Source organism: Abramis brama, assembly GCF_963993115.1.
Source record: "Abramis brama genome assembly, chromosome: 1".
NCBI classification, from domain to species: Eukaryota; Metazoa; Chordata; class Actinopteri; order Cypriniformes; family Leuciscidae; genus Abramis; species Abramis brama.
The window spans coordinates 35,868,196-35,892,877 of NC_139963.1; the positions used below are offsets into that span (position 1 = coordinate 35,868,196).

The 24,682-nt window shown below is 38.9% G+C and overlaps 1 protein-coding gene and 1 long non-coding RNA gene across 10 annotated transcripts; one reads left to right on the forward strand and one right to left on the reverse strand.

Moving 5' to 3' along the window:
• Positions 1–2,134: 2,134 nt before the first annotated feature.
• Positions 2,135–5,888, reverse strand: actb2 (actin, beta 2). Its single transcript, XM_084086489.1, has 6 exons — positions 5,744–5,888; positions 4,313–4,442; positions 3,946–4,185; positions 3,203–3,641; positions 2,920–3,101; positions 2,135–2,831 (listed from the first exon to the last, which is right to left on the reverse strand). The coding sequence occupies exons 2-6, from the start codon at positions 4,433–4,435 to the stop codon at positions 2,688–2,690; spliced, it is 1,128 nt and encodes a 375-aa protein (XP_083942615.1). The 5' UTR covers positions 4,436–4,442; positions 5,744–5,888; the 3' UTR covers positions 2,135–2,687.
• Positions 5,889–6,035: 147 nt separating this feature from the next.
• Positions 6,036–22,853, forward strand: LOC311065763. Of its 9 annotated transcripts, none has more exons than XR_014602966.1 (7): positions 6,036–6,419; positions 7,555–7,681; positions 13,403–13,472; positions 15,485–15,600; positions 16,079–16,235; positions 16,387–16,464; positions 19,030–22,853. It is a non-coding gene; the product is annotated as an uncharacterized lncRNA (long non-coding RNA). The 9 variants fall into 9 exon arrangements; XR_014602967.1 differs by having other exon boundaries at positions 6,036–6,249; XR_014602968.1 differs by having other exon boundaries at positions 6,036–6,245.
• The last annotated feature ends 1,829 nt before the right edge of the window (positions 22,854–24,682 follow it).

A 24,682-nucleotide genomic window follows, 5' to 3' on the forward strand; every position in this document is an offset into this window, starting at 1 on the left:
ACACCTCTAGTTGCCAAGGCAACATCTCTCATTTTCAATTAGGTTGACGTAGCCTACTAAAATAAATAAAACTGAAATAATGATTAATAAAATAACTAAATAAATTACTAATAAAATAAAAAGAAAACAATATATAAAAATAAAAACTAATTTTTTTTTTATTGAAAACTAGGCTATTATAGTATCTCAATGAAACTAAAATAACACTGGGTACAGACAGAGGGTCTGTCCTGGAGGTGACAGCTCCTACGCGCTCAGTTGGACACTGTGAGGCACCACACAATTGCTCTGAGACCTCCTGTGCTCTAGAGGGGCCCCGAACACAATGGATCTAATGACACGGGAGTTCGTCCATATCACAGACACTGACACAGTACCTCCAGCAGCACCCCTCGATTCTGTTCATTTTAAAAACACAACAAAAATAAAACATAGTAGGCTATACTCGAGTGTCTTTTGCATTAAGCAATCAATCATAAATCATGTCTGTGGGATAGGACGAAATGAGTCTCTTTAATAATTGTGCAATCACTGAGAAACAGCACTGTGAATGCTGATGTCTCTGTCGCCCACTACTCACTTATTAGTGGCTTGTTTCTCAGTGTAATTATTTCATCATGAATGGAGGGGAACATTTGTGCAAGGCCTGCGTCCCTGCGTGAACATACCCCACCACAATCAAGAGACACACGTCCCCGTGGGATGTATGAATGTACGTGGGAAGCTAAATTAAAGGGATGAATGACATTTGGTGCTTGTGTTGGGGGTAGGGAGCGAATTCAGAGTAACTCGGCTGATTATGAGATTCACAAGATTCATGCGTTTCATTTGTAAAACGTTTGTGTTAGCTAATGAATAAAAGATTAAAGGCAGGCTAGTTTTTGAGACAGCTTTACAAAAAATAACAATTAAATGGTAGGCTAAGTGGTAATAAAAGATACAGCTAAAGTAGGCTACATCTAAAGAGAGCTATGTAGGTTTGATAAATAATGAACATTGATTAGTTTTATGTTATTCAATAAAAGGCTACCTCGGCTATTAAGTACAATCTGTATTATAGGCTTCTATACACATGCACAGATGTACACAGCAGGAAAATCTCTTGATCATTTTTCATCGAGTGCTGTCAGATGAGAAGCAGCTTGCAGTAAATCATATGCAACTAGGGCACCCATATTTATCATCAATAACCAAAGTTCAAGCACACCAGGATCAACCTAAAAACACAAGCCACTTAGTGTATATTTTCAGCACAAATTGGACATGTGCCACGTTTTGTTATTCTGTCATGTCACTTACTGAAAAAATAACAATTATTCTTGCCAAGAGAAAACGGTTTCTTGCACCTTGATTGAGTTACCACGAGTCTCTCAATTTCGTTTCCTGTGCGTGTAGCGCCATCTGCTGTACAGTGCAAATTAAAATGGAGTACCGGCATAATGCTCTCAAGACTTCAAACTAAAGGCACACATATAAATGTGTAAGCATCACAACAGCTCCCTAATACTAAATGCAAGACGTAATGAACCGTTTAATAAACTGGTCAGATAAAAAAAATATAGACGTAATTTAACCTTTTAATCAGCTCATGTTAATTAGAACTTGATTACTTTCCTGTACTTCAATGTTCCATAGTCATGCTGACATTAAATGGATTTATATTGGAGTTTATATGCATAAGCAGTTATAGACTCATATCTGACATTTTTGCCTTATTCTTGAATGTGGTCCTCAAAGCGTTTGTGTAGTTTAATCCCATGTAAACAATACCAATTACAAAATACTACATTTTTTTAAAGGAAACCTTTAGATAATTGATCAAAAGTCCTTATTTCTGCTAGTTTAGTCTGACCATTTGAAAGCATTTTAGTTTAGCAAGTTATTTTGCTTGTACACCATTTTGATCACTTCAAAAGATTATTAAGTTTGTTAATGACCCCTACAATACCCAACTTAAGTTGGGTCATGACAACCCATTTAACTTTAAAGTCCTCTAGAACTGAATGTTAGAGAATGGTCCAATTTATAAAGTGGATATAACACCAAGAAAAGAGAGACTAGTTTTATTAAAAGAGTCTACCAAGATACTTCAGAGCAAGTTCATTCAGCACCAACACAGGAAGTCACACAGGAATAGGATGTCTTACACATGTGCACTTTTATTGGAATTTAATTAGTCAGTGTACAGGTTGGCCCCACCAAGTGTCTGGCACCGCCACGTTCCACACAGCTTTTACAATATGCCCAGGGGAATGGAAACCTTTACATCTTGAATGGTAAAGCTTCGTTTTTTTGGAACAAAAAAAAAAAAAAAAAAGTAACCCAAGATTTTAAGGCTGAAAGTACAAAAACCAGACATAGTTTTGTTACATAATTTACATACAATACTACAATGTTACGTATGCTCCCAATTACTGGGCAGCCTTCATAGAGGCAAATAAGTTTCGGAACAATGCATTTAACAAACATTTGGAATGACTAAAGAAACAAAACAAAACCATTGAGTCCTCAGATGCATTGTAGAACTTCGGGGATGCTTATTTGCCAAAAAAAACTTGCCGTCACCTTCACCGTTCCAGTTTTTAGATCCTGAGTCAAGCGCCAAAAATAACAAAAGCCATGCCAATGTTGTCGTTTGAAGTTTTTCTCTGCGCATTTCGAGTCGGCGTGAAGTGGTAACAGTCCGTTTAGAAGCATTTGCGGTGGACAATGGATGGTCCAGACTCGTCGTACTCCTGCTTGCTAATCCACATCTGCTGGAAGGTGGACAGGGAGGCCAGGATGGAACCTCCGATCCAGACAGAGTATTTACGCTCAGGTGGGGCAATGATCTGAGGAGAAACAGACAATTAGCACAATGCAGAGTTGCCATGTGTGTTCAGTTACAGACTGATATAAAAGGCAAGGGTCAAAGCTCACCTTGATTTTCATTGTGCTAGGGGCCAGGGATGTGATCTCCTTCTGCATCCTGTCAGCAATGCCAGGGTACATGGTGGTACCACCAGACAATACAGTGTTGGCATACAGGTCCTTACGGATGTCAACATCACACTTCATGATGGAGTTGAAGGTGGTCTCATGGATACCGCAAGACTCCATACCTGCAGAGCAAGACAAATGGTTAATCAGCGTTCTTGTACTCTCCTTCAAATGAAATCTAGTATACATGCACACACCAGGAAGTGTTTGTCAGGAAACCTACCCAAGAAGGATGGCTGGAACAGGGCCTCTGGGCACCTGAACCTCTCATTGCCAATGGTGATGACCTGTCCGTCAGGCAGCTCATAGCTCTTCTCCAGGGAGGAGGAGGAAGCAGCGGTGCCCATCTCCTGCTCGAAGTCAAGAGCCACATAGCAGAGCTTCTCCTTGATGTCACGGACAATTTCCCTCTCAGCTGTGGTGGTGAAGCTGTAACCTCTCTCGGTCAGGATCTTCATGAGGTAGTCAGTCAGGTCACGGCCAGCCAAGTCCAGACGGAGGATGGCATGGGGCAGGGCGTAACCCTCGTAGATGGGCACAGTGTGGGTGACACCATCACCAGAGTCCATCACGATACCAGTGGTACGACCAGAGGCATACAGGGACAACACAGCCTGGATGGCAACGTACATGGCGGGGGTGTTGAAGGTCTCGAACATGATCTGGAAAGAGAGCGGATAGGTTAACTGATGCTCAAATATTTACAGCACACCATCCACACATCCATGCAGAGGTTAGTTGGAAATCCAGAGTAAAGAAACAAGTGCACAAAGAATAGGAGTGCAGGAGACTGCAAAACAGGCAGGCAAAAGTATAGATAACCTGCTGCTTCCAGCAAAAGATGAGAAACTCAGGAGCTCAGAGGAAACAAAGCCTGGAGGAAGTGATGAATGAAAAGGAGAACTTAAATGACATAACAGGACAGACAAGAGACTTCAATGCACCATTTGCTAGCAAAAAACCAACCTGTGTCATCTTTTCCCTGTTGGCCTTGGGGTTCAGGGGGGCCTCTGTGAGCAGGACGGGGTGCTCCTCTGGGGCAACACGCAGCTCATTGTAGAAGGTGTGATGCCAAATCTTCTCCATATCGTCCCAGTTGGTGACAATACCGTGCTCAATGGGGTACTTCAGAGTCAGGATACCTCTCTTGCTCTGAGCCTCATCACCAACATAGCTGTCCTTCTGTCCCATACCAACCATGACACCCTGTAACAAAGAAAGCAATGTTAATTTTTGTAAAATGTTTAGGAACTGGAAGTTAATTCACTTTTTAAAGTATGAAAATAATTCTCGTTACAGGTCAGCCCAAATCTATTTATCCTCTGCCTCTCACCTGATGTCTGGGGCGACCCACGATGGATGGGAAGACAGCACGGGGAGCATCATCTCCAGCGAATCCGGCTTTGCACATACCGGATCCGTTGTCAACAACCAGTGCGGCAATTTCATCATCCATGGCTAAACTGTAAAAGAGAGAGAAAACGTTTTAGAAGTGCACTGCTGCCATGAAAGAAAGTGTCAGTGAGCATGTGACCATGTGGAGTCAACTTCCTGTTTCGTGCTGCATTCTACAGTCTGACCGCTAGCGGGTGCTAGAGTGACAATACGCGCCTCAGATATGCCAGACAAAGGAAGTCCCTCTGCATTCTCTAGTTATTACCATAAAAGGCAATGGATTGAGCCGCTTTGCGGCTGCCGGCGGTGTGGCACTCAGCCAGAGTCAGAGTTCAGTAAAAAGGAACAGATTTCGAAATTCATCACGCCAGGGACACTCCCTAAATTCTACAAGAATTAAGTCTTACATCCTCTTCCATTCTCGCCTGGTATCAATTACACAACCGAATTTCGACGGGTGTCTGCCCAACATTACTGCGTCACAGATCTGCAGTCAGTTCAATGACTCCATAGAGCAGACTTCACACCAAAGCACCATCAACAGCCGATTCAGCTTATATTATAATCTTATCAATGAGATTTAAGCGAAGTTAGTGTTCGACACAATTATAAAACTTTAATTGCAACCAGAACAAAATTTACACCAACTGTTAAAATCGACCACACCTTATATTTCGAAACGGTGAATATGAAGTGCTCCACTAATCTTCAGTCTTAATGAAAGATTGAGGGGCTGCATACTGCGATTTAAAGCGTCAATATTCACTAAAACGGTTGGTTGTGATAAAAGCGAACTAATAATTAGTCTTTGATTATTTAGAGATCGAATAACTTTAAGTAAATGTCAGATTCACAGGAGGTGAAAGCTGGTTAGCCGGCTAGCTAAAGTAGGTCACACCCTGCTGCAGCACTGCCTGCTGCACAAAGAGCTTCCCATGCCGGCTATCCATCAAGTGTACAACATGCCTCACGAATACCCTTAAAACTGTAAAGTCATGTTAATAGCTTAACCAGAGCTATTACCAGAGCGCATCTTAATGTTGAGAGACGTAACTTAAACGCTTAAGTTATTTCACACCGGCCCATTCAATGTCGTGTCTACAACGGTTACCGTCACTTCCTACTGACATGTCCAGTAAGTTACATTAAGTTATGATAATACAGCAATAATTTACATAAAAATAACCAAATACTAAAGAATAACTGCCGTTTTTAAGCAGGAGTTAGTATTTAACAGCAAAAAGACCAGTAACTTGGTCAAACGACTTTATCCAGTTTTAATTTATTAATTCTAGTTAAACATTTAAATTAATATTAATGAACTAAAAAAATACAACAAAAGGCTTTAAAAGCTGAAAAATTAACTCACCTTAGGTTTGGGGGGGGTTTGTCGACTTAAGAGAATTGGTTACAAGCTGATGATATTCCGCACTAGCTGCGTGTGGAGGAGCTCAAAGTGAGGATGAGAGGCTGGGCGCGCTCTTTTATATGCCCGTGTATGCCCGGCTCTAGCCATAAAAGGTAAACTTTCGAAGCTCTGCTCTCTGATTGGTCCAGCGTCACACACCCGGCTGTCGCGTGCACATTGCTACACTTGCTTTCTTGCAACTTGAGAATGAAAGAAGGGGAAGCTAGACTAGTTGAAGTATAAGGCCTAGGCGATTTTGATCAAAAGTGACCATTTTATTTGCGAATTGTAATAAATAGTCTAACGTAATGTCGTATTTTGTTGTGATAACGACGATACGACCCTTCAAACCTTTCAAAAAAGTCTGTGCAAGGTTACAAGTGCTAGTATTGGTCAACATAGTGGTGGACAGTGACACCTTCATGGTCCTGTGCTGTATTTTCAATCTATCAGCAGCAGCTCTGTAGGTCATTCACTTCTTATTGTATTCACAATAATAGCATTATACTTCTGTGTGGGACTCTACCAAGTACTTTTCTATGCAAAATAGGGGTATTTTTCATTGAAATGATGATAACAAAGTGACAAGACTGTTGTTTCCTGTAGTAGCAGCAACTAGCTGGTCTGAGCTCATAAGGTAATGTTTTCAAAGAAATTGTAATGAAACTTGGAATGAATGTGGCTTTGCATTCCCCGGAATGGTTGTGTAATTGTGAGTTGCCTAAGCAAAACTCCCTGTTTTACAGGAGTAGTATTTTTACATGCATAGGTGTGTGCATGTTACATGGTGATGATGATAAGTTGTTGTTGATGGCCTAGCCCAGGTTTATATTAGACATGACGTCAAATGTCAGCAAGTCTTGGTCTTGACCAATTAAATGTTGTCTTGTAGATGTTTCATAGGCAAGTCTGGTTTCTCATTCAAAAATATATTACACATGCAGGCATATGAACTTTGACTTTTTGTTTGGATAGATGCATAATAATGATAATTCTTCAGAACATTGTTTTTGTTGTTTAAAAAAACAGTAAAGATATTCATGGTCAACTTCATAAACAAAATATTTCTTGCTTATTTCAGATGTTGCCACAGTTTGAATAATATATAAGGCTGTGATTGAGCAGAAGTGATGTTGGCAAGCTACATGTGACTTTGTAATGTGTAACTTGGGAGTAATGCACATGGCCTTTGATGGGAGTTATAAACAAAAACAGCTGATGTCAAAATCTCTTGCTGATACCGAGGACAGTGTGGTTTTGTGAATTATATTTATTTATTTTGCCTTCAAAACATTTACAGCACACTTGACAAAAGTGTTTTTACATTTCAGGTGCTTTTTTTGTAAAAAGTACAATGAGTTTCTTTGATTTAGTTCTTAGATGTGATAAGTTGAGTATAGATTATGGCTTATCAATGCACAATAAATATAAATATTTTTGTATTATTATTCTAGCATCAGCAATTAAACAGAAATGCGTGGCATTAGGAGATTTAATGAAAAAAAAATGGTTATAAGCATAAAAGTAGGAAAGATTTATCTACAAACAGGACATCAATAAGGACTCATCAGGTCTCTTCCTCCCATCCCCCAACATTTCTTTTAAAGAATGCCAAACATCCATACTCTCTTATAAACACGCATACCATTTGCGAATAGAAACTAGGCATCAAAACTATGTTTAATGTGATGTGATATAAATCTTACAATGCAGGCAGTTATTTTTTTTTTTTTTACTTTGAACAACCATGCTTCTCTTTGTAACTTTTGTAGGTTGGACTGGGGTCTTGTTACAGCAGATGTGCTTTTGTGAGTCCATAGTTCCCCTGAGGACCACCACCCTTCCCTGATAGCAGCCTGCCTTCCCCCATTTCAGCGCTCCCATTTATCTCTAAATAAGGTACTGTCCTAATGATCTTCAGCTTTGCCCCATGACATAAGATATCCAAAGCAATAAACATTATGCTTTGGGTTGTCACCATGATAATGTCATTGTTCTTTAGAGTTCATAAGTTCTTATCTAACTTGTGATACCAAAGCTATCCTAACACACTACATGGTGATAAGAAATATATTCATGAAGTTCTTCTCAAAGGACCACTTTCTGGGCGTGTTGTTTTTGTGAAATCTGTTGCATTTAGTAGTTTGCTATCTGGCATGAAACTCAGTTTAACAATTCAAATCACCAAACTAGCCTGTTTTTTTCCATTGCTTTTAAGTGTTGAACAGAAACACTTTCATCTTGAAACAAGCATTTAAGCTGAGCAGAAGGCCACCATTTGCCACAGATTGATTTTAGATTCACTTATATTTGGTTTCTTGATGGTGTGTAAGTAAAGTCAAATACTCAAGCTAGAAAGGAAGTCACATTTATACTGCCAGCTGGCCTCTTAGTCTAGAGATTGGATTAGCCCCCATTTTATGGCCCAAATGGATTCATATGCACTCATCTGTCTCCTTATATGCAGTTTTTGCTCTGACTCGAGTATTATGTGGGAAAGCTTGATTTGAGATACATTTATGGTGGTTTTACATTCAACCAAATGATTTCCCAAAGTGACTAAAGCAGACAGTGAATGTTTTATATCTTTGTTTATGCTGTCAAACCACTTGCAACAGGATTTGATACTGGCCAAGAAAATAAAACACTGTTCCTCATTTTTGTGTTCCTCAGCATAACAGTTGTGACTGTTCTCTCTTACCATACCAAATTTTCATTTCCTCTTTGCTGTAATAACTAGTAGAGAGTTTCCATTTATGGCTGTCTGCACACATTTTTCAACATATAGTTTTGTGTACCCACCTAGTGTATGTAATTTTCATCATTTAAAGCAGGAATAGTTCAGCAAAAATGAAAACTTTGTCATTACTCGCTGACCCTAATGTTGTTCCAGTCCTGCATGCCTTTATTTCTTGGAACATTAAAGAAGAATGTTTCAACTGTTGAATGATTTGGTCCATAAATTCCAAAACGGTCATTCTATGGTCAAAAACAGTTCTTTAAAAACATTCAGACAAAAACACCTTCTTCAAAATATCTTCTTTTATGTTCCACAGAGGAAAGAAAAAGTCATACAAGTCTGGGACGACATGATAATTACATTTTTGGGGTGAACTCTCCAATTAATGCTGCATATGTTTTGGCACCTTCTTGTACTAGAATGTGTACTAAGAAAATTCTGCTCACTCCAGTGCTGACTGATCAGTGCAGATCAGTGGCTTATTAGCACCCCACTGTGACTACTGCAGGGGGTCATTCCCTGTGACTGAGATATAAATAACTTATATTGATAGAATATATGCGTGCTGCTTCAGATATTGCATTAAAACCATATTTACCATTTTAAGTCCAGGCATTCTCAATGCATGCTTATGATCATTTAACATACTGGAATGCAGGATTCATTCATGGCTAGTGGCTACTTTGGTATACTGTGTGGCCTGCAATTTTCTTCTCAAAATGCACTGGGATTTACCCAGAGCTAGAGGGGGATGTGAGCTGGGCCTACAGTGTGGGTCTAGCAATATCTGCTTTTCTACTAGGACCCTAGGCCTGCTAATCTACCCTCCACCATCTGTCTGCTCGCAAGAGGAGGGCTGAGCAGGGATTGGCCCTGGAATGAGTCAGACGTGCCCGTCCACACTCCAGACTTAGTCAGCCTTTAAACCAGCATGGAAGAGATTACTGTGCCAAGCAGCATAGCTTAAGCCTGCCACAGGAAGTCGAGTAATGCCAGCAGGAAAGAGATCCTGCACACTAATAGAATTTTATACATCTGAGAGCAGTTTCGACATTCATGACCTTTGGTCAAACAAAATGGAAATGATCCTTTCAGAACATTTGCTCTCATCAGTTGCAAATCATCATTTCATATCCTGAATAGCACATACAAAATGTCATGATTAGTGGGGCTAAAGCATGTGCCCCTACTACTATTGCTCATAGCGCTCATTTTCAAAACCCCTTAACCATAATTATTAAACTTTAGCTGATAATTGGTCCCGCACAGTTTATTCTATGGAAATTGCATGATGATATCATGCAAATTTCATAGAAACATTATGGTGGGCTCTGTTAAATTGGGCAAGTTAAGAACCACTTAGCAACTAACAAAAAATTTATCAATCAAAAACTCCCTTAAGCTGGACAATGACTTTCTTATAGAGCTGCTGTACAGCCAAAACAATATTTGTTGCATTAATTTCCTATTAAGCTGCTTTAAAACAATCTGTATTGTAAAAGAGCGCTATATAAATGAAGGTGACTTGACTTGACTAGACTACGTAGAACAGCATAACAGCGCCCTAGCAGCAAAGCAGAATACTGTAGCATAACTTCAGCAAGTTTATTACAAGAAAGCTTTGTCTTCAGAAAATGTTTTTAAAAATTACCAGACTAGCCTATGCTAATCATGTCAGTCATGTTGGCTCCACCAGAACCTATATCTAAATATTGTAATGAAAACTTGATGTCATTTTATAATTACCCTATTCATCAGACCTTTTATTCTCAAGAGTTTCAATGAATGTGATTTGTGCATGAAGTATCTGCCATTCCTGAGTGATGCCTGTGTGAAACTGATGAGGTGTGGCACTCACAACATCTCTGGCAAGACTAACAGTTTTGTCTCAAGTCCAACATTAATATTGGCAGAGACCTATATTGGCTCATCTGTGCACAAAACATACACCAACTCTCCACTGAGATTTAATACCTCTGTCAGTCTAACCAACAGCTGAGCACTGACCTAATAATTAACTACTAAACAATTGTCATTCTCCCTAACACAGATTTTTCTTAACTTTGACTTTAAAAAGATCCAGATTTGACCCAGTCAAGAAAATATGTTCATTAAAATACAGCTCCTTCCTTAAAAGATTCAAATTCCACAGCCTGAAAACTAAAGGCCATTGTTAGTTGCCAAATAAGGAAATGATCTACGCATGTCTTACAGGAAGTGATTTTTTTAAGGGATGTCATTTCTTTTGCAAGTTTGCACAGGAAATCACATTCAAATATGTTGGTGTGGAGAGAGCTTTACTCAGGAATGTACATCTGAGTAGAGTATGTGCCTCACTCTCATACTGATGTGTAAAAAGCAACATTACAGCACACAAACTGTTTTTTGATGACTAATTACTTTTAGCTGAATCTGGTCTGTTTATAAAGGCATATATGTACAACTCATTTTATCAGTCATTAATGTAATGCTACAAAACAAAACAAAAAAAATCACTTTATTTTGTGACTTAGCTGAACATAACATTAACATAACCTTTTACTGAGGGGTTTGTTATGACTGGTAAACTTTTGCAACAATCCATACAAGTCTTTTGCTCTTTCTTCAGTGACTCCAGAGGCACTGATTGGGAATGAGAAGCAATAGACAAGTCCTTTCTTGTAGAACAATTTGGGAGCTTTTTCGGCACAGGTGTGGCGCAGAGCTCTGAATGATGCCCAGCGGAAAGAGTATCTTTTGTAAATGTATGAAAAACGTACACGCAATGTACATTTAACTAGTGTAATATAACGTTATTTACATGTAAATAAGTATGAAAAGCATGTTTTGTTAAAGTAAAATATTTTTATACACATTCAGGCCTGTGAAACTATGTATGTCATTTAAATATGACAGAAACCCATGACATCACCAGATATGTTAAGAATTTAGATGCCGAGAGATAAGATACAATATAGCAAGAAATCCTGCTTGGCATGTGCTGCATTTTTCCCCTCAAACTTTGTCCGCAAAAGGATTCTTCATATTTATTTCCTCAAGGGCTTTTGCTGTAGAGCGTTTGTGCACTTTGGCTGTGATAGGCCTCGCCCTCTGGTCGATGTAACAGCAACCGCCATAAAAGGAAATCTTTAAGTGTGTCACATGGTAACAATGTCAAGAATTCAAGGCCCTTGTCACATGGGGCTTTCTCATGGAAATCAGATTGAAACTTCTGGGCCTAATGAATGAAGCAGCACTTGGTCAAAGATACTGGGGAGTTTTGATTAAAGAAATAAGATTTTTTACTTCTGGATTAAACCAATAGAAAACAATCTCTTTCATTCACACATGCTTGCATATTTTAATATCTTATGTAAATCCAACCGTCACAATATACAGAAATGTTCCTGATATCCGTTTATAGTATTTACTTTAGGTTACAGTTGGATTTGTTTTTTGAGTGTTCCTCATTTATTCTTCTAGTGAAAAAAAGAAATGAAGGTTTGCCTACAATCTGCCTCACTATGAGTAAGTAGGAAGTGGTTTAAAATAATGACAGCGAGGTCATATCCATATATAGTCAGCCTTGGCAGAGCAATGATGACTGATGATGTCTCAACTTCAGATAGCTGATTTCATCTCTCTGTTTTTTGCTATGTCCTATCAACAGCACTCGCTCACATTGCACTTTCACACATTTATGCTTGACACAATACATTAAGCACAGATGACTATCAACAGTCTCTTATTCCCTTTCAGAATTTGTCTCACTCTTAATCTGCCTCTCTCAAACATGCACGCATTCTCATTCTTTCACCATCCCTCTCATACTTGTCCCCTCCTTAAACTGTATGACAGCAAACAATTGCTAGTAGAGAGCCGGTGGGCGGAGCTTAGCTTTAACTTCTCAGGCTCCATATATGGAGAGGACTAGCAGGTAGTGATTGCCAAACTTAGTCATCAAAGCATGCATCTCATTCATTGCGCACTCAGCTTGTGTTTTGCTGGGGCTCCGAAGGTGTGCGACTCTTGCCTTGTAAGCTCGGACAGCTCTCCGTTTTGCCTCTTTCTTCAAAAAGTTCCATGACATAATATGCTAATAGTTTCTTCAGCGGCTGGGTTTTTTTAAAGGAGTTTGGGGTCGTTTTTCACTTCCTTCAGCTGGATTTGCGAGAGGAAATGGCATTGTGTTGCAACAGAAGTCATATATCTTCAGAATTGACTTGTGGATGTGACCACAGCAGCTTTTCCTTTGTGTTATGAGGCGGTAAATTCCTCTCAGCAGATTATTTATTTTAATTGCTGTTGATTATTGACTGAACCAGAGTCATGTTTAAGATTGAGAGAGACAAAAGATTTCCCTTCGGCCAAAAAAACAAATGCAAGTGACCACGTTAGCCAATAAAGATCCAGTTTGGGTTGTAAAGAATTATGTTTAGGTCTCAGCGTGTTCATTGCACAATGCCACAACTGTTCTGTAGAGAGGAAAATTATATGCTGTGCACATGATTCTTGACTCAAAAGATTTGCTAGGGTGAATATGGTTGATATTCATGGTAATCATCAACTTGACATAGTGGGATAAAAGTGTGGTTTTGTGTGAATGCTTGCCCATGTCAAAGTCTACTTTTATGGAGGCACAGTAAGACGTTCCCTGAGCATCCACTAGAATTACCTGCAGCTCTTATGTAACTAAGTCTTATAGGCTCATGGAAAGCTGACCCTGACGACCCTGTAATTAAGAGTTAAGCACTTGTATCAGTCAACAGCACGTCAGCGGACAGAGGTAATGTAGTAGACAAGGTTTATTAATGAGCAGGCGAAACAAACAGGTGAGTAGATGGTATGCAGATCGTTTGAATTAACTTAGCTCAATCGTAACAGTCTCTGTTTCTTTGTAGATGCTGATGAGTGGAAGACGGATGATCAGAACTGAAGGATCATATGTGTAGCAGACAGGTCGAGAGTCAGGTAAGTTGAAGACAATGGTGAAGGGAAGTATGACTGCTTATATGCGGTGTACTGATGAGCTGGAGGAGGTTTGTGCAATTAGTATTCAGGTGAGGCTGAACGAGTGGGTGCTGAAGGGTCTGGTGTGGACGATGGTGTAGCCTCCGTGACACAACCACTCAGCAAAGTGTACAGTACTGCTCAAATGTGCATTAACCATTTAATGTATGTGAGCAAAGTGTACAGTATTAAGAAACATTGGGAAATTTATTTATTTATTTAAATATATGGAAGCTTGTTTCTGCCATGGAATAAAAAAAAAGTAAATGCAGCTTTTTATCTCACAGTTCTGACTTTTTTGCAGTTCAGAGTTCATAACACATTTTTATTTTTATTTTTTCTCCGAATTGTGAGATATAAACTCAGAATTGTTAGATAAAAAGTCACAATTACCTTTTCTTTGGAGGAGACAAGCTTCCATATAAACCTGATTAGTGTTTAAACACATACAGCTCATGTAGCCAGTAAAAAAAAACTAATAAACACACACACACACACACACACACATACAAAATAATACCTTAATGGATCCAAAAAAAATCCTTTTTTTAAGGTCTTCAAATGATGTGACTAAACACTTAAACAAACTAAACAGTGAGAGTGAGCACTATAGTTCAAAACTCAGTGCAGGCATACCCAACATACAGAATGTAGGTCAGGAATAACATTCCCTCTTCCTCATGTTACATAATGTTCGTTTTACACAGCTGGAAGACGGGGGCCCGTTAACAATGTAATGAGGCAGCAAAGTGCACATAAAGGCTGCTGATATTTAGAAAGCTTTAAACCTCACTGACTTGCAGTTCAGGAATCATGCATTCAAGTGGGGGCTTAGCATTTAAGTCTAATAATTTGATTCACATCATCCAGGATTTAATGCTATTAATTATTCACATTCAGACTTTGTTAAAGCTCGAACTGAATCTTCCATATCATGACCTACTTTTTGACTGTAATGCAACCTTTTCACACGCCTTCTCTGGTGTAAGCACTCTCTCCAGTGCTTGAACAATTCGAAAAAGGGGAGGCACGCCTGTTTTTAGGGGCTCTGCTGTTTTCTAGGGTATTACAATTGAGACATTTAGTATTCTGGCTGGCCCTTTGCCTACCCTCTCTCTCTATTAGCTCTGCCTCTGCACTGGGAAGCCTCTCCGCCCTGATCCCCTCTCTTTCAGCAGCATTTCATTCTCTCCCTCCCTCCCTAAAAACACAGTCAAGCCAACTGCCGCAGGCAATAGAGGGTCAGTCAGAGGCCTTTAAGGGTACCTTGACTGCAGCGATAATCTTGCTAAGCCATAAAAAAAGTATTTATTTTCCTACAGACCAAGTCTGGGAGGGTCTGTGTTCATACTGTGTGCCCATCCCCACCACAACTCTTTATGTGTGACTGACTGGCTGATACTCTGTTTACTGGATGAGGGCTGACGTCACTTCACCTGTTTTTGACTCTGTGTAAATATTGCTTCCTGTAAGAAAGGAAAAAGGGCACTGTGGAAAACACATTGTCATGCAAAGTGTGGATGGAGGTCATGAATGTTTAAATGAAATATTAATTTGCAGAGAGAGTTTTCCTATTGAATATTGATGAAACATCATAATTTGTGTCAAGGAAAGAGCTGACTAAGTTTGTTTTGATTACAAATCTGCAAAGGCAACCTGGGGCTAAAGGCCCTGGAACAGGAGTGTGACTGTGATAGTGATATAGTTTACGGGGACAATAGTGACAGGGCAAATTTCTTCCAAATCCTTTTCATATTTTAAGTGCATATTTAGCCTACAAATAGTGTACTATATTATGTTATATTATTCATTATTTTGTTTATCTCAAGAAGTTCTGTACATTTAAACTTGCATTTTGATATACATTGATGATTTTACAGATTGATGGCAGTTACAGAAGAACTGTTGATAAAATCACTTTCAACAAAAAAAATCATAAGTCGTTTTTCTCTGAATATCTGTGATCATTTCAGAGACTCGTCATTTTCGTCATCGTCACTCGTGCACATACTGGCCTCATGGATCAGGACTATTGGTGCGTTCAAGACCTCCTGGGAAGTTAGTTGGGAATTCATAATTATGATGTCAGGTGTGTTCAAATCAGTTTGTTCTGAGCAAGATGGCCATGTCCATTTTCTACTAAAAAGGTGTTTTAAATGTGCATCAAGTGTGTTCAATTTATAAAGATTCCGTAAACAATTGTTATATATTATACTATCACATTAATCAAATATATCATATTTTGTACTACACACAACTAGTTTTATTGTAAATGAAAAATAGTAATTTCATACATTTAAACAAATTTACTATCAGCTACAGCTGCTGCATCAATCACTATCACTATCACTATCATCCATCACTTCATTGACTCTCCCATCTCAGAAACTCTCATAGAAAATCCTGAGTTTCCAATTTCCAACTCATAAATACAATATTTCCGACATGACTTGAATGCACCATTATTTTGCAGTTTATTCTCAGCTTTTCTGAGTTGTTTACCATACCAATAAAACTTGAAATTAGCATCAAATATCTTAAATTGTATGTTTCTAAAACTTTGACAGATTCTGACAGAAAGAGAGAGATGGCAAAGGATACTGTGAATTGAATAGGAAAGGAAGCAAGGAGCCTGCTGAAGGTCTGTGACAGCTATGCCCTAAAAAGGAAATCCAGTCTGTGGGCATGATGGGAGGGGTGAAGAGAGCCAGGAGCTCAGGCCAGGTAACCACAGACAGGTTTCCCTCTTGGAGCCGACAGTCCCAGCTAATTAGCTGCCACATTGCTTTACTTTATGACTGTTTGAATTGAGCTGGGGGAAGCCACAATCCCCTAATCTCTTTAGCCATCCCGTTGACTGTTGTGTTTACTACAGGTAAGCACTACCCTCATCCCGCCTATGCCTTCAACACATGCCACACTGCCTAAAAAGGCAATTGAAGGTTGACAGCGGGTAAGTGGCAAAATATGTTTGGAAATATTTATCCTGTTTTTTTCCATCTCTCTCTTTCTATTTTTTTTTTTTTTTTTAACTTTCTCTGTCTCTCCTTCTCCTCTCTTCTCTCTCATCCTGTGTTCCAAAGAGAAATCAGTCTATGAAAAACGGAGTTTGACCAGCTAGAGCCACACATTACTGTGAACATGAAGACTTCCCATATTAGATGATATTTCCCTATAGCAAATGGAATATTTGGGCCAATTCAAGGGAAGAGGATGTTAAAATAACACATTTACCATATTCAAATATTTGTTTGTGTTTTCTGTGATTAATATCAGTGAGGAACGCTGCGCTATCTAGAGAAAAAAACTTTGAAAGGGGAGCATTTCTTGTTTCCACTCAGCACTCTGTATTCCCGACAAGATAGCATAACAGGTGAAATCCTGGCAATAATTGTCCTTGTCCCTAGAATTTAAACCTGAATCGGTGAGAGGGTTTTAAGCATAGGCCTAATAGTAAAGCACATCTCTTTCTCATTGTAGAAGAAAGCTGCAGTCAGCTCTGCCAGTAGCACTTCTCCACAGATAGATGGCAGAATTCTTCCTTCAGAGCATTTATTCAATGATTCATCCCAAAATACACTCAAATTTTACATAATATATTTCATAAACCATCAGTTTTGTATGCAAGGAGACTGGCTGTGCTCTTTTGTTTCAAGTACTTGGATCTTCCCTTTGACCAAATATTGTTTATCTGATGGGATATGATGATAACACGTGTGGACTGGAGCCAGGTAGATGTGTGCCACGGAAAGCAGATTGCAGTTTGCCTAATGAATGAGCGAATGTGTGTTTTTGGGAGCTGGACAGATGGGCAGTGGTAAGCCAGGATCTCAGATCACAAAGACTTGGCTCAGCATGAGATGAGAGGGTGGTGCCTGCAGGCCACTTTCCTTCACCAGCTTCAACCTACAGGCCTACAGCTGGCCACTGGTCACCCCCACTACTCTCTGATACATGTGGAAAGCATGGGTGGGCTGCATGAGGGCATGGTGAGCTGGTTAATAGCTTTAGGACATCGTATTGGCTTCTACTTTAACGTTTTGTTCATATTTTCATGCATATTTTACCATATAGTTGTTGTTTTGTTTTTTTTCTGTTGAAGACAACCCTAATATAGAGAAAGGGATTTTGGCACAGTTTCACAGTAAACAATCAGACAATGAACAAAAAGAGTGTCTGCCAAAATGAGACAATGGACATGAACCTTGCAGATTGTTCTCTGATATCAGTATATGTTTGGCCATCTGTGCCAGATGTTAATGAAACATCACTCTGAACAGATGATAAAGGATATGACACTTGATAAGAGACTCTGACTGGCATCAGTGTCAATGAAAATATCATTTTTATTCATGATAGAGAGCTACAACATTACAATGTTGAGAAGACAGCTTCAATAATTGAGGCAGTTTTAAATACCATCTCCTTGGCATCTTCTTTAGAGCTGCTATAATCTAGTTCTTAAATATTTAGTTTAATTTAATGTCTAATAACTGGTCCAATATGTGTGGAGAAAGAGAGCAAACAGCTGGTTGTGAATGGTCTAAAGAATCAGTCCCCACATGAGAGCAGAAGCTCTTTGTTGGACCAGAGCATATCATTAGCATATAAAATACCTTATTTACCCCGTGGAGACAGAGAGCTGAGTGAGGACAGAGGGGGAGGGAAGCCATGCAGCGGGAATCTTCAGACAAGCACATGATATGAAGGCTTTGGTCACACCTCAAAAAGTAGATATGTCATTCATAGTCCTCATTCACAGCATGAATGGCAGTGGATGTTATAGGGCTCGCTTGATATTATCAAATTAACATGCAGCGAAACTGACTGAGTGCATGCATATATATTTAGACATGTTATGCACAATATTTTATTAAAATTATATAACAATATAGTTTTAAAACATTTTACATACAACTGCCCCAAAAAGCACCACACTTTAAACGTATAAATGGTGTTGCATTAGATAATAATGCATCAGATCAAATGGCATCTGCCACAAATGACTTTAGAGCTTTCCTTTGTACTATTGTAACTTTTCTTACAAAGTAACGTAATCAACTGGTCTCAATGGGATTTTAGTACATGTATGAAGTTATTTCCCATCGAGTTTACACAGATGTCCTATAGCAGAGTAATAACATTGTTGCATTTTTTGTGTGTGTGTGTGACTTAAGTGTCCAAATACTTCTTGGGTCCTTGTTATGCAGACATGTGGCCTGGCAGTAATTATAAGTGATGCAGTTGCACTAAAGGGTCGGTAGAGGGCACAACAGAGCCCCAGTCAGCCACAAAATCCACATGACGCTGCACCCAAATGGAAACCATGTCAGTGTGACAACTGGTTCAGTCAGACATTGTGATTGCAGTGTAATTTATCGTCAATAATGGAGCTTAGCTTAATGGTTATTTGTCATTTCTTCTTAATAATGACACATTATGCATCAACTAACTGTTAAAGGTTATTGTCTGTGTTTTACTGCCACCCTGACCTTGAGCTCTATCATCTCTATATCAGCAGCTTCGAGGACATGCATTCCAGCTCCTCAGATCCTGTTCTTCATCCCTCTGACACAGTCTGCACATGAAGATCAATGGAGCCAAGGGCAGCGTGTAAGGGGATCCAGGGCCAAGGAGGAGAGCAGAGTTGTGTTTTATTTGTTCTGTGGTGCAGCCCCGTTTGATTTGACCCTCTCCGGTTTCATTCATCCGGAAAATCTGCTGTGTGTGAGTGAAAACTGAGGGAGTGGGTCTCACTTGATACTCGGATGTAATAAGGAACTGCCAGTCATTATAAAGGGATAATCCACCCAGAAATTCAAATTCTGCCATCACTCACCGTCATGTTGTTCCAGACTTTCTTTCTTCTGTGTAACATAAAAGAAGATCATTATTTTGAGAAAAGTTTTAGTCAGTGATCACTAAACTTGATAGGTTACCAGCATTCTTCAACATATCTTTATTGTATTCTCTGCAAAAGAAAGAAATTCTTAAATGATATGAAGGTGAGTAAATGATGAACCAATTTCATTTTGGGTTGAACTATCCATTAAAAATAACAGCAGTTTTAGAAATTTATAGTTGAATGTTTTAATTAATTTAGTTTAATGTGTTGAATGTTTGAGTGTTGAATGTTGAATGAAATTTATAGTTGCATGTTTTAATTAATTGAATGTTTTGAATGTTTTAAAATAGGCAAAGATAAAAAAATGTTTTTATATCCTGTCAGTGATAGAAAAGTGTCATTTTACAGTTCTAAATTTTTAATATTGGTCTCTTTTTAAAGGTGATGTGTATAATTGTTCTGATCTCAATTTCATATGCATACACTTGAACATAGTTTCGCCGAAATTGCGCAGAAATCTCACACTAGACAACAGAAAACATAGGATGCAACAAGAAAAATAGTTTGGGGTCGTTGAGTGCATTGTAGTGCATTGCTTGTTTAGACATGACAGAGATATGACTTTAATCCTGTCTTTTGTAATTAACCTCCGGGCTTTCCTGTGTGCTTCTAATTACTCCGCATAAACAATGTGGGATCAGTGCTAATCTGAAAGAGCCCATTCAGAGGCTTTCATGTGGGGCATCTAATGGGCTCTGCAGGCGGGGGAGTGCAGGCTGATCTGGAGGAGGTGGTTGTGGTGGTGGGGGGGATTCACAGGAGGGAACCATTGACAGATCACCCACACTGGATACCAGGGCTGAGGACATCAACTCAACCTGGTTTCCACTCTGAAGCCATTAACCACTAAACACACACCACAAATGCAACTTCTGCCAGTCTTGATGCACGCTTAGCGCTTAAGTAAATTGATCGTGTGACTTTCTGTACTGACGGTCAGATGCTCTTCATCCATTGAAGCTCAAGATGCTCTTTCCAATTTATCCCAAATCATGCTGGAGAACATCATCTTCAGATTTTACACAAACTCACAGAGTTCATGCAGATCAAGTACTGCTGTGAGGGACAATCCAAATAATGAGACATACATTTGTTTGTATATTTTGTAATGGAAAAGGAAAATGAATTAAACGTCTCAGACGTTCGGATCCCACTATAAGCATCTTTGAATTGTGTGATTAAATTAAATAGACATGTCATTGTTTTCCTATTCTCTTTTGGTAATGATTTTGCTGCCAACAGTTTTCTCAGTATGTTTATTTGGACACAGAATGATCACCTTATCTCTCACACCATGGGATCTACTTTATCTTTCTATTAGGAGTATGCAATCAGCAAGTCTCAAAGACAGCTGTGCTGATAAGAAAACCATTCATTAAATCGTAAGTGGATTATTTGTTTACTATATCCACATTAGTCACAACAACCTGGATTAGGAATGTAATTGCAAACGATATCCTTCCTGAATGAACTTAAGATGGTAGTATAATATGTGAGAATGTACTAAAAATTAGTTTAAACAAACTTATTTTTAAGAAATTGTCATATAAAACCGCAGAAAAACAATACTTCAGTTTAATAATGTCTGCTATGTACAATATTTTCCATCTGCCGAATCAGACATCACAGTCTCCTTGTATAGCTTTATTTGATCAGGTGATGTCAGCACTGTAATCCAACGGCCCTTTTTGTGTGTCATGAAATTTAATTTGTGGAGCATGCAGGGTCAGTAAAGGCGATTATAATGCTCGACATCATCATAAAATGCCTGTGTGCTGAGTTTTGATATTGAGGAAGATTTGCATCTGCAGGCACAGAAGCCACCTTCCGACGGGCTCGCGCATTTACTAGTTCATGCGGTCAGTGGCGCACACTGCAGTCACCCCTCCCCTCACTCTCTCCTCATCTCTGCAGTCTCTGCTGCATGTCTCAGGGTCTGACTGACCTATATCAGCCCGCTCGGAGCGTAATCTCTAGCGCTTTCTGCCGCCTGCTGTCTCAGACTCGCTCACGCCACACTCAGGAGCCCCTGCTGCAGATGTAGGGCAGCCCCGTCAGTTATTCAGCACTTCGGAGCACTGCAGTCTGGGTGGAGGGGCTAACCCACCGCTGCTGGAGTGATGAATTAAACAGGACACTCACTCCCCGCCTCTCCCTTTGGAGAAGCTTTGCTTTTTTTTTCTGCCGGCTTTGCTGCTTTTGGCTCAGGCAGAGCAACCGTTTTCCTGCCGGCATGACAATGGCAGGAGGGAAAGAGGAGGCGAGTGCTCTAGCAGACTTGGGGCCTCCACAAAAACAAGCCTGTGACCTTTCACCCCAGCCGCTGGAGGTGTGGAGAGCTCCCCAGTGGTTTCGGGCATGCCCTTTTGTTGAGCAGTGGAGGCCGTGATAAAGGAGCTGCAGTTGGAAAGCAGTTCATCCAATGCTGCTCCTCAGAACTGAACAAAACAACACCATTCTTCACTTTTGCATACCATTCTGATTAGGTGGCATTGATTTTGACTGGTATCACATTGTGGATCGTTTGCAACTTGGTGCATTTAATTAGATAAATCTGATCATGCAGCTGTTTTTGTGGGTGCTCCAGTCGTAGCCATGGCTCACTTGATTCCCTAGGCAAGATAAAACATAATCTAAGCAATCATATGTGCCAGATGTGTTATGTATCATACTGCTGATACTCAGTGTGCAAGGAGATCCAGACAGGAATTCAAATCCCAACCAAACATACACTACTGTTCAATAGATTAAAGCCAGTAACATTTTTAATGCTTTTGAAAAAGTCTCTTATGCTCACCAAGACTGCATGGGTTTGATCAGAAAAACAATAGAACACTTATAATGTTAAACATTGTTACAGTATAAAACAATGTTTTCTATTTATATATTTTAAAGTGTAATTTATTCCTCTGATGTCAAAGCTGAATTTTCAGCATCATTACTCCAGTCTTCAGTGTCACATGATCCTTTAAAAATCATTCTAATATGATGATTTGATGCTCAAACATTTCTTATAATCAATGTTTAAAACAGTTAAGCTACTTAATATTTTTGTGGAAACTGTGACACATTTTTTCAGAATTCTTTGATGAATAGAAAGTTCAATAGAACAGCATTTATTTGAATTGGAATCTTTTTTTTTTTTTTTCTTCTTCTTTTTTTTTACTGTTTTGATCAATTTATTCCATCCTTGTTAAATCTTTGTTTGTTTGTTTGTTTGTTTTTTAAATATAACTGAACCCAAACTTTTGAACAGTAGTGTTATGTAAAAAAATATACACTAATTAAAATTGCATCAAAAGACAAAGACAGCTCTGACACTGTGATAACTTCTTTATGTTCCATGAGAATAATAATGTTTTATAATGAAATAAAGTAGATTTAGTGGGGGGCAGTGAAGGTTACCCTTGTTCTCTCTTCCTGCTCCCCTCACCCCATCCCTGGACTCCCTCTTCTTCTTCCGGTGCCCAAAACAATGTCATTCCACAGTCTCCAGCATGTGGAATAGTCATCAGAAAATCTGCCTCGTTGCCTCGTCTGGCAATGAGGTCTGCCTCGTTATTATTAATATTATTTTGTGCATAGTACAAATCTGGGCCTCCTATAAAACCCTTTAAACGTAATGGTGAATAGAAACATGAAAACATCTAGGTTTAGTACAAATTGTAAAACCATAGCTCTAGCTTAATGTAATTAATTTGCCTATGCCAGATCATCATGTATTATAGGTTTGAGCCAACTGCTTTCAATGCCTAACCCACAAAGAGCATCTCGCTGTACTGTATGTAGGTCAGTGAGTCAGTGCAAACTTTCCACAGCTCAGATCTGTGGGAAACAGGGCAGTCAGTGTTCAGTCAGCTGAGAGGAGGAGACCAGGAGTTGTGAGAGCTGAGAGGAAAAAGTGCTCTTAAGCACCTCGTTTGGGTCAGTGACCTTCTGATGTGTTTCTGTCTGATTTGCCTTGCTAAGTCACCTAACCTGCAGTTGAAAGGAAGTGTGGCAGAAACACACGCCCATGCAGGAAACATCCCTTAACATCCTCTTAGATTCTTCCACTGTGGTTTGGTGTCCAAAAATAAGGGCTATTGAGCCCGAGGCTGACGTGCAACAAAGATCAACAGTACACGTCATGTTCCAGGATGCCTTTCAGTGTATAAGTGACTGGCTATACAGTGAGCCCAGCCATATTTGGACAGATTTAGGAACATGAATGGGATTGCATTACAAAATATCAAACCAAGTGGTATTTAAACCCTTGTGAAAAAAAAAATACACTTCAGCATACCTTAAAAAACGATGGAAATAAAGGAGTATACGCAAGTGCAAACATAATGTAATGTTTTTGGACACTTAATTTCATGTTAATTGCATTTAAATGAAAATGTTTTATAATATTAATTTATATTAAATGCAAATAGCTGAACTTTGAGTGATGAGAGTGATCCCCCCCCCCCCCCCCCAAATTAAGTAGGCCCAGGTGAAAAAGACGTACTGTTAAATGTATTAAAAATGCATTAAAGTATATTTGTATTGTACTAAAAACTCAAGTACATTTTTTATATATTTAATAGTACGTCTTTTTCACCTGGGGGACTTAAGTATCTTTATGTACTTTTTTAAATAGCATTTATGGTAAACTAAAATATACTTTGATGTTAATTTTTCCGTAGAAACTTGTAACTCTATTTAAATATATTTGTAATTACACGCTTGTTATGATAAAGTTGCAGTTTAGTACATTTAAAATATATTAACTTTAAATGTAATATCAAATAAGACTACAATTAAAGTTAATTTAATATTTTACATGTGCGTTATGTTAGTCAACACTTCAAAATAAATGTAGGCTACTTGACAAAAGACTATTGTAATGATTTAAAATGTACAAGATTTAACTTTAAAAAAGTGCACTTAAGTGTGTTAAGAAACGGTCATGAATACTCTCTTTTTAAGTACACTCAAGTGACCTTTATTTTATTAATAATACATTTTCTGCAAGTACAGTTTTGTAAAAATATTCTTTTAAGATTTAAATTACACTGCAAGTGCACATTCTATACAATTAAGTGCACTTCTTTTTCATAGGGAAAGAGAACGCAACACACTTTCCAAGCAAGTTTTTAAATGATAAAATATTTGCTATATTGCAGATGTAATTAACTGTTCAAAATTAGGACAAAAATGTAAACATTTTTGATGGTCAAACTTTGTGGAATATGTGAGTTCACGTGTTGAACCACACCTTAATCCACGTGTCCAAATATTT